Source organism: Xyrauchen texanus, chromosome 19, assembly GCF_025860055.1.
Source record: "Xyrauchen texanus isolate HMW12.3.18 chromosome 19, RBS_HiC_50CHRs, whole genome shotgun sequence".
NCBI classification, from domain to species: domain Eukaryota; kingdom Metazoa; phylum Chordata; class Actinopteri; order Cypriniformes; family Catostomidae; genus Xyrauchen; species Xyrauchen texanus.
In genome coordinates, this window is record NC_068294.1 from 38,796,239 (window position 1) to 38,805,801 (window position 9,563).

A 9,563-nucleotide genomic window follows, 5' to 3' on the forward strand; every position below is an offset into this window, starting at 1 on the left:
GCAATGTATTACACTGACAACTGCACACCATCTGCAGTTCATTGTATCATATTATTGATTTAAACAAACAAACAAAAAAGTTTATTTATAGTTTCATGGATTCAGTTTGTTTATTCTTTTGTGATGTAACCTCTACCTGAATGTGTCTGTGTCTCTTTCCCTCAGTTGTTATAACTATTGTTGAGATTGCAGCAGTAACTACTCCTACAGTTATTCTGCTTCAGATCATCCGTGAAAGGAGAGCTGGTGAGATTTTTAAATATTTTCACAATCTGAGGATTCACAACAATCTATGGGAACAGATGCATAGACATCAACTGAAATATTAAAAACGTTTAGTATTTTTTTAAATAATTTTTCTTAGGCAACTGAAAAAAAAGCTAAAACATCTTGAAATTTGATACCTACTATAATTTAGAATAAAATACACATTTGACAGATATAACGCAATTACAAAATAACAGGCTTTTAAAGGTAATTCTCAATGTTCAGACTGCTTTCAAAATAAAAGTTTAGAAACATATACATCTAATCCTGTAAATCACAATATAGATTAAAAATATTAAAGATTATTTAATCAAATGCTGACTTCCTGCTACAATTCTTCCAGCATCCCTCAACCTTGCACATTTATTTTTTAACAGTAAGTCTGCCTGTGTTTGAATCAAATCTGAGAGGATGATTCAGGTTCAGTGATTCTGATGATTCTTTTTTTTATTATTCATGACCTTTTCTCCCCAATTTTGAATGCTCCTTTCCCACTACTTAGCAGGTCCTCATGATGGTGCGGTTACTCTCCTCTATCCGGGTGGCGTAGGACAAGTCTCAGTTGCCTCCGCTTCTGAGAACATCAATCCGGACATCTTATCACGTGGCTCACCGTGCATTACACCACGGAGACTCACATCATGTGGAGGCTCATGCTACTGTCCTTGATCCATGCACAAATTACCACGAGCCCCATTGAGAGTGAGAACCACTAATCGTGACCACAAGGAGGTTAATCTATGTGACTCTACCCACCCTAGCAACCGGGCCAATTTGGTTGCTTAGAAGACCTGGCTGGAATCACTCAGATTATGATGATTCTTAGGTTGTGTGACTTTTGCTGCTTTCAGATAAATACTGTAACAGCTGGAATTCAATCTTTTCTACTGAAGTTTATGAAGTGTTCAAATTGGGATTTAACAGACTATCATGAGCTCAAGTAAATATTGTATGGAATATACAGTAAAAATAAACTGTTTGCTGAACTTTTACTGAAATTGTGTTTATTAAATGTCTTAATTACATCTGGGTTACATCTGTCTAGAGAGCAGAAGGTTTTAATTCTTTAGACTCTTTACCTGATGAGCTTGTAAAAGTAAAGCCGCAAATATGCGGTACATTGTAAAAAGTGGTAATATGCATTTGTTACTTTAAGGAGCTATTTGACCTAATCTGACCTACTGTATGAAATTTGTTTTGTTGGTGTAACCTAATGTATTCAAGTTGATTCAGTGAAATCATGATGCAGTAAATCATATTTTTGACTTGAATCAAACCAGTTAATTTAGATGTTACTATTTGATTCATATTTTAGGTTAAAAAAAAAAATTCTTCTGTGAAATAACTTTTAGAGTGATTTTACAGAACTGTTTTAGTAACATACACCAACCCACTAAAAGACAGAAGTGAAACTAGACCAATGAAATGATTCAGAAATGTTGCCCAACCGTTTGAACTGGAATCTGAGATGATCACTGTTCTGTGTGTGTTGAGTATTTCTTAACTGTGAGCTCAACTCTAAAAACACACAGTGAAACTACAATAATGAATACAATGTGCTAAAAATACAATTGAGAATAACACTGCCCTGCAAAGGTGAAAAAACAGTAATACATTTTGTCAAAATTAAGTTAGAGGGTTTCTCTGATCTGTCCAATAAGAGACGGGTTTGGCTCAAACATGGTCATATTTAAAGTTATTAGTGTATATTTTATATTCCACATTTGTCTGGACAATCAAAACATTTTCAAGCCATTTTCTCTTTTTCAATGTTGCCGTAGTTGCTATGTTTTGGCTTTTTATAGCAAACCAGTAGTCATTTAATGCTCCCTTTAAGAGAAAATCAGGTGTAATTCTATATGATAAATGTTTTTTAGCTGTTTAACTGTGTGCTTTCAGAGCTTGTGGAACATGATTGATGTTTTGATGTGGAAACAATTTGTTCTCAGTTTAAGAACACAATCCACACTGAAAACATTTCTCAAACCAGTTTAAAACATATTTGGAAAATAAATAGGTATTTAATTATTGAGATAAAACAGCCTGTTACTTTTTAATATAAAGTGATGTCTATTGAGTAATTTAATAGTTACGCAACCCATTCAGTGTGAACAACACCTCCTACTCAAAATGCTGTCTACTGTATGGAGGCAGCTCACGAAAGCCTGTTTCATACATGCACTATACGAATCAGCACCACTGATCACTTCACAATGTTGAGTTAACGCTGCACAAGCTCAAAACACGGCAAACATTGCAGACAACCTCCAAAAATATTCTCTTTTGGCTATAAGGACTTCGAATTGGACCATGTCAATACAAAAAGATTTGCCTGATGCACAATATGCAATGCAAGGATAACCGACACGACCACAACATAAAATGTAATCCGACATTTCAAGAACCACAAGAAAGGTAAGTAAATAATTTTGTTATGTATAGATTTCACTAATATCTAGAAAGATTAATGTGCAAAATGACTGATCTTTTTTAAAGGGTTGTCAGTAAATAAAAATAATTTATAAAATTTGTATTTGCTTGTTTTGAATATATTTGGGGGGATTGGGGTAAGCCCCTGCACTTGCTTTGATGAAATTATGTTTTATGTTTTTTTATGCGCCCCCATCATTCACGACTTTCAGTCTTGGCAAACCTTGTTTTCTGTAAAAGCAACCAATTTTAGACAAAAAAATGTAGATTGGAGCTTTGTTGCGATTTTGAAAATTTTTTGGAAGTAAATTAATTTTATTTTAATTTATGTTATTTTATTGTCAGATATTAATGTAGCACATATGTGTATATAATCAATATAGATGTATGTAAAGATATGTATATAAATTCATCTTTTCAGGGTAAAAATAAATATGTAGTCCAAATATTAACTTTTATTTCTTCCTGTTTGCTACTGTGACTTGAGTCGACTTGACTTGATACTTTGCAGGACTCGACCTGACTTTCTTTATTTGTCTGCACTGTGACTTGAGATTTGACTCAGACTTGATAAGACTTGAGACTTGACTAGGACTTGATAAGACTTGAGATTTGACTCAGACTTGATAAGACTTGAGATTTTACTCAGACTTGATAAGACTTGAGACTTGACTCGGACATGATGGTTAAGATTTGGGACTTGCTTGTGACTTCAACATGTTTGACTTGCCCCCACCTCTGGAAATTTAAATAGATTTAATCAGAGAGATGGATAACTACTGGTGTCACATGAGACTTTATTTGGATAAATAAAAGTGCTCTTTCCTCAACCATATAGAAAAGATAACATAATTGAAGACCAAAAGGTCAAGGATCATGCAGGAAAAGGACATTTAAATGAGAATAAATTAAAAGAAAAAAAAAAACATTTTCTACAAATAAAGAAAATAATTCAGAAGCACCAATAAAGGCAATATGTGAACTAATTTTCTCTTTCTGATTTAATTTGGATTCTATATGCATATATTTGAATCAATGTATTTGTCTGTAAGCTGCTTATTGACAGTTTATTATCATAATGCGATATTAATTCACCATCATGTAGTTTATTGTTTACACAGTGTCTTTGTTGCATCATGATTTCTTACTCTGAACTGTTTGATCATCAGATGTTTAGAAATACAGGAAGGGCTGATGATGTTTAAAAGAAGAGTTCATATATTGAATAGAAGAAGACTGACAGAGACAGAAAATGGCTGATAAATGTCACATATATCTGCTGGGACTGATAATTCTCTGCTCACCTGCCACAGGTAAAGAAATGTGTATAACATATTTGTTAAAGCGATAAAAGGCACTTCTGAAGATTGTCTCATTTTTCATCACTGTTAAGAGTCTTTGTTCTGACATTTGTAAGTAAATGTTAAATATGAATTTGTGTGACATGTAAAACAGTTTTTTATTTATTAATATAAATACAGAATAAACACACACGTGCTCTTTGTGTCAGGTACCAGTGAAGTTGAAGACGTCCATGTGTTCTTCACTGATGGTGAAAATGTCACTCTGCCATGTAATAATGTTCGTTCTGACTGCACAACAACTGAATGGAACTATTATGGAGAAGGATATTCAGATATACTGTTTTCTGGAGGAATAAAGAAGAATGACACAGAGAGACATGAGAGACTGAATCTGGGGTCTGACTGCTCTCTGAACATCTATAAAACCACAAAAGAAGATTATGGACTTTACAACTGCTGGAAATATGTGAATGGAGAGACACCATATACTAGTGAAAATGTTTATCTGCATTTTCTTCATGGTCAGTGTTTCTATTCATTCAATTATTTTATGATCAATTTAAACGGAAAGTAAACCATTCTCTCTTTAAACTCACATATTCACTGAAAAGAGTGAAGTCTGTTGTGTCATTTCTGTCGTAATTTCTCTTTCAGTCTCGCCACCATCTACACAGACTGAGATCAGACCAGGCAGCTCTGTGACTCTCTCCTGTCAATTATATTCATATGATAGAAATACTTTGTGTAAAAAGGGATTTAATCTGGTCTGGGTGAATGAGTCTGGTGTTAATCTGCAAACAGACTCCAGATATCAGATATCATCCTCTCCAGAACACTGTAACATCACTCTGACTACAACACTCCTGAATGAAGACAACAACAGAGAGTGGAGATGTCAGATTACTGAAGGAACTGAAATTAAGAACTCAGTCAGCTATACTGTCAAGTATTTGGGTAAGAAAACAATCTATAATCTCCTAAATAAATAATAGAAGACTCTGTTATATGTCAAGATCACAGAAAAGTAGTAAATATAAAACACAAAAGCAAATTTTTAACCAGATTTACCTTTCAGCTGGTAAAACTGTTAAACTATTTGTATTATTAAACACAATTTCCATTTGTTGTAATAAAATAAGGCATGCATTGAAATCATTGTCAGTGGGAATAGACAGCATGCCACAAATGTTGACTGTAAATATTGTTATAAATGACCCAGAATATTCATTTAATTCAAGACTTTGACTGATGTGTCTCTCTTTTCTCCCCTATAACTGACAGACACCTCAAATAGATGGTTATACGAAGGTATGAAATATGAGATGAAGTGTAAACATCTGTCAGATTATTTGTAGACTGTTTGTCAATATATGAATATATTTCTTTCTGTGACATTGAACAAATGTAATCATGTCATTTATTGTGTTGCACTACAGTCTTCTCCGTGTGTTTTCTGCTGCAGTGATTCCTGCTGTAACTGTTGCTGTAGTTGCTCTTCTTCTTCTTCTCTGGCTGATCTGTAAAAGAAGAGCTGGTGAGATTTTATTATTCAAGATTCATGATATTCTGAAACAGGCAACTAAAAATGGCAGTAAATCAAACTTCAAAATAAAAATGTAAACACAATGTTTTATTAATTTGTAATGCATAAATATGATCTTAATGTCCGTTTGAGAGATTTAAAAAGGGAAAATTGTGTGTGTGTGTGTGTGTGTGTGTGTGTGTGTGTGTGTGTGTGTGTGTGTGTGTGTGTGTGTGTGTGTGTGGGTGTACTTTTTTCCTGTTATAATGATCTAATGACATTTATTTCAGACAAAAGTAAAAAGACTCAGGATCCACAAGTATGTATTGAAACATCTGTATTTTGGAGTGACATACTTCATATAAAATAAGTTTATTTCATTGTGAGATATTTTCATTGTAACTGAGATTTGTGTTCAGGGGTCAGATAAGAGGTCAGATCCTTCGGTCTGTGAGACCATCAATGGTTTCATCCCTCCTGCTGCTGATGATCATGTTAGTAAACAACAAGATTAAATAAACACAATCAAAACTCACACATTCATATTTACACACATTTGACATGTTACTTCATAACTTTGGAGAACACGTCTTCAAACATCTGCTTTAAATTCTAATATACTTTATAATATACACCAGGTCTATTAAACTACAGCAGAGGTGCAAGTAATTATTTTACCCCTACACCGCGGCATCCACATTAAATAGTTATTATAATGATTATAGTCAAACAGTTCTGATTATTAATTTAGAATCATTAAAGTTAATCTACACAAATATCATAACCATGTTTCCATTGATGTTTAGGAGAAGACAAATGATGTTGCTTATGCTGAGGTCATCACTTACAGAAAATCACCTAATGAAAGTCAAAATGTAAGTAACAAAACTTGGAAATTATAAGAGCTTTGTTTAAATACAGTATCTGCTAACAATGAACAGGACAATCTCCAGTATGTAACATTGACATCCTGTGGAATGGCAGACATGTTTGCGCTGCAGTATTGAAACATGAATTCAGCTGAATCACTGAAGTGGTCAAGACGCTGTTATAATGTGTGTATTGATATTTGCATTTTGTCTGACTGTATCTGTGCTGATGATTCAGGTTCATTCTGATGATAAAGTGACATACGCTGCCATCAGAGGAGCAAAAGGAGTTCAGGAAAACTGCAGTGCAACTTTTGCCTCTGTGATCAAGAATCCACCCAAATAAACATCAAAGACCAACAGTTATAAAATAAGCAGAAAAATGAATTATTGCTCGATGGAGTAAGACGATGACAACTTATAAGTGTTTATTCCCATCATTTCTTTTTTCAGATAACAGAATCAACTGCCTAATTATTATTTTTTTCACTTTTGTGTTGCTTGCTTTAAAATATTGTTTTGAAATATTTGAAAGCATAATATTTTGTTATGCTGTTATATCCATGTTATGCTGAATATCACAGAAATCTATGTCTGACAGTTTTCATGTAAATTCCTTCTTAAACTAAAATCAGTGTAAAAAAAACTTTTCCTTTAAGAGTCAATATTTAACTTCTGGATTTCTCAATGGGCTGTGATATCTCTGTAAAGAAGAATATTGTTTGTTACAGAACAAAAGGGAAACAAGACAGTTCTGTTTGATCTGTTAATATAATCTCATTAAAATATTATCAAGTGTTCTTTAAACATGCTCAAGATGATTTAAAAAATATTTAAATGCATTTTCTTCACATTTTAGCAGAAGTACACTGTAAAAAATAGTAACCTGTAATAAATACCTTAAGGAGCCATTTCTAACTGATTTAACCCTTAATTTAGTTTGTTAGCAAAACCTTTGTATTCAGCTTGATTTAGTGATGATAAATAATACTTTTGACTTACATAAAACCAGTTAATTTACATGTTACCACATAAAGCACATTTTGTGTGGAAGGAATTGTCAGGATTGTTCTCTGGATTTGACTGAGCTCTTGTTCGTTTAGATTATCGCACATGGAGCTTTCTGATGTAATTGTCTGTTCTCCACTGCTGACAGTCACCATACACTTAAGTTTCGTTCAGTTTGTTTGTTTTTTCCCTGTATCTCTGTTCAGTTAATAAAGACTTTGCTTTTTCACTCACCTCTGCTTTTGAGTCTTCTGATTTTTCTGAATCTGTATTTATTTATTTATTTCTGATTGATATTAGCTTTAAATTCAAAATGTAGCACATGACTGTGGCATGGGGGGGCGTGATCATATGTCGGTCTGCTTGAGAGAGAGAGCTGTAAGGCTCGTCACCTGGTTCATAACTATCTCTAACACCTGTCTCTCATTATTGTGGTGGTGGAGAGAGACATTGGAGAGGGAGAGAGTGTCCAGAAAGCACAACAGCCAGAGTGTCTCAGTGTGTGATTTATGTTATCTTTACATTAACTGCAAATTAAAAGAACTAACCATGAACCTGCTTCATTGTCTCCTGACTCCTCCATTGCCCATGAATGCAGATCCTTCTACAGTGGTGACGAATACCCGGCTTTGGAGCAGTTATGGAGTCCTCACCGCTGGGCGAAGTCTTTAAGACCCTCACCAGTATACACAAGCGCAACACCAAGTCCTCATGGAGGTACGCCTGGAGCAGGAACAACACCTCATAGTTCTGCTCCAGGCACAAGCTGAGGACCGGCAGGTGCTCTGGAGCCTGATCATCAGGGAGGGGGCTGGCGCTGCAACCTTCACGGAGCCTACTCCACCCGTGACCCTCATGAAGATGGGGCCGAATGATGATCCGGAGGCCTTCCTTGACCTGTTCGAGAAGACAGACAAGGTGTGGAGGTGACCTCCAGATCAGTGAGCGGCCCTCCTGTTGCCCTTACTCTCCAGGAGGCGCAGCTAGCGGAACAGCAACTTCCCGCCGCCAGCCTCCTTGATTACAGCCACCTGAAAAAGGCCATCCAGCAAAGGAACAAGTCGGACCCCGGAGCAGAGTCAGCAGCTTTTCCGGTCTCTGAGCTTTGAGAAGCACGACCGCCACTTTTGCGCAGCAGCTCTGTGACGCCTGCCAGAAATTGCTGCTGGTGGGGGGAACCCAAAGCGTCATGGATATCGTAGATCTGGTGGTACTGGAACACCAGGGTTCATCTCCCAACTTCCCCGAGGCATGTCCGAGTGGGTCCAGAGGACCCTTCCCCTTGTCTGTCCCTTCTACTCCCCTCCGCTATCCCTCCCAGGTTGGCGAGACCGCCCCCAACAGTGCAGAAGGAAGACCTGGGCCGGTCTGCAGGAGCTGTGGGGAAACTAGACACAGGAGTGTCTATGGTGAAACGTGATTTTTGGGTGGTGTAGTTCCAGCAAAACCAAAAGGGGACATGCTAATCAGCAAATTTCTGACCCCTTGGAGGCAACACATGAGAAAACATTTTGTTAATTTTGCTAGCTAACAATTAGCATGCAGTCCAGCCTGGGCCACCAGATGTCACTATCTGTAAGCAACAAATCCTGTGCTTAAGGTGACAGATGGCAGCTGTGGTACTTGATCTGATTATTTTTATTGTATAATACATCAGGAATGTTTTGCAAATCTTAATCAAGGAAAGTAACATAATATTTGAGAGTCTAGTAATACTTGAGACTCCCCAATTAATTGAATATACCTCAGGTTACTATGTTTCATATGGCATTTGTTGTGAAGTATGACAATGGGAGTTCCCTTATGACACAGTACATTTGACATTATGGGGAGTGCCTTCTTACACGAACTAGCTGAAACCTCTCTACAATAATTCCAATATTCTAATATTGGCAATGGTGTGTAAGCCCTGACTGTTTTAGCACAAAGCTGTCTGCTATAAAAACAGGTGCACAAACACCATTTCTTCAGAATTTCTTCCTTCAAGATCAGATCAGCATGAGAGCTGCATTTACTGTCTGGACTGTGCCCACGCAGAGTCAGCTCTCATGGAGACAGATTCTCCTCACTGTGAGGACATGAGTCTCAGTCGCTTCACTCGTGAATCACCCTTGTTCTGAGGGACAATTCAGCCTCTAGCGCCCTCCGACCAGAACCAATGCT

General features: G+C 36.3%; 1 protein-coding gene across 1 annotated transcript; it reads left to right on the forward strand.

Moving 5' to 3' along the window:
• Nucleotides 1-4,018: 4,018 nt before the first annotated feature.
• Nucleotides 4,019-7,623, forward strand: LOC127659812 (uncharacterized). Its single transcript, XM_052149761.1, has 9 exons — nucleotides 4,019-4,022; nucleotides 4,208-4,522; nucleotides 4,656-4,955; nucleotides 5,283-5,309; nucleotides 5,464-5,535; nucleotides 5,814-5,842; nucleotides 5,943-6,017; nucleotides 6,330-6,398; nucleotides 6,631-7,623. Exons 1-9 carry the CDS (start codon nucleotides 4,019-4,021, stop codon nucleotides 6,736-6,738), a joined length of 999 nt encoding a protein of 332 aa, XP_052005721.1. The 3' UTR covers nucleotides 6,739-7,623.
• Nucleotides 7,624-9,563: the final 1,940 nt, after the last annotated feature.

Coding starts and splice junctions, on each gene's coding strand:
- LOC127659812 (XM_052149761.1), top strand. Junction 4,523..4,655: donor TTATCTGCATTTTCTTCATG/GTCAGTGTTTCT, acceptor TTTCTCTTTCAG/TCTCGCCACCATCTACACAG. Junction 4,956..5,282: donor CTATACTGTCAAGTATTTGG/GTAAGAAAACAA, acceptor TATAACTGACAG/ACACCTCAAATAGATGGTTA.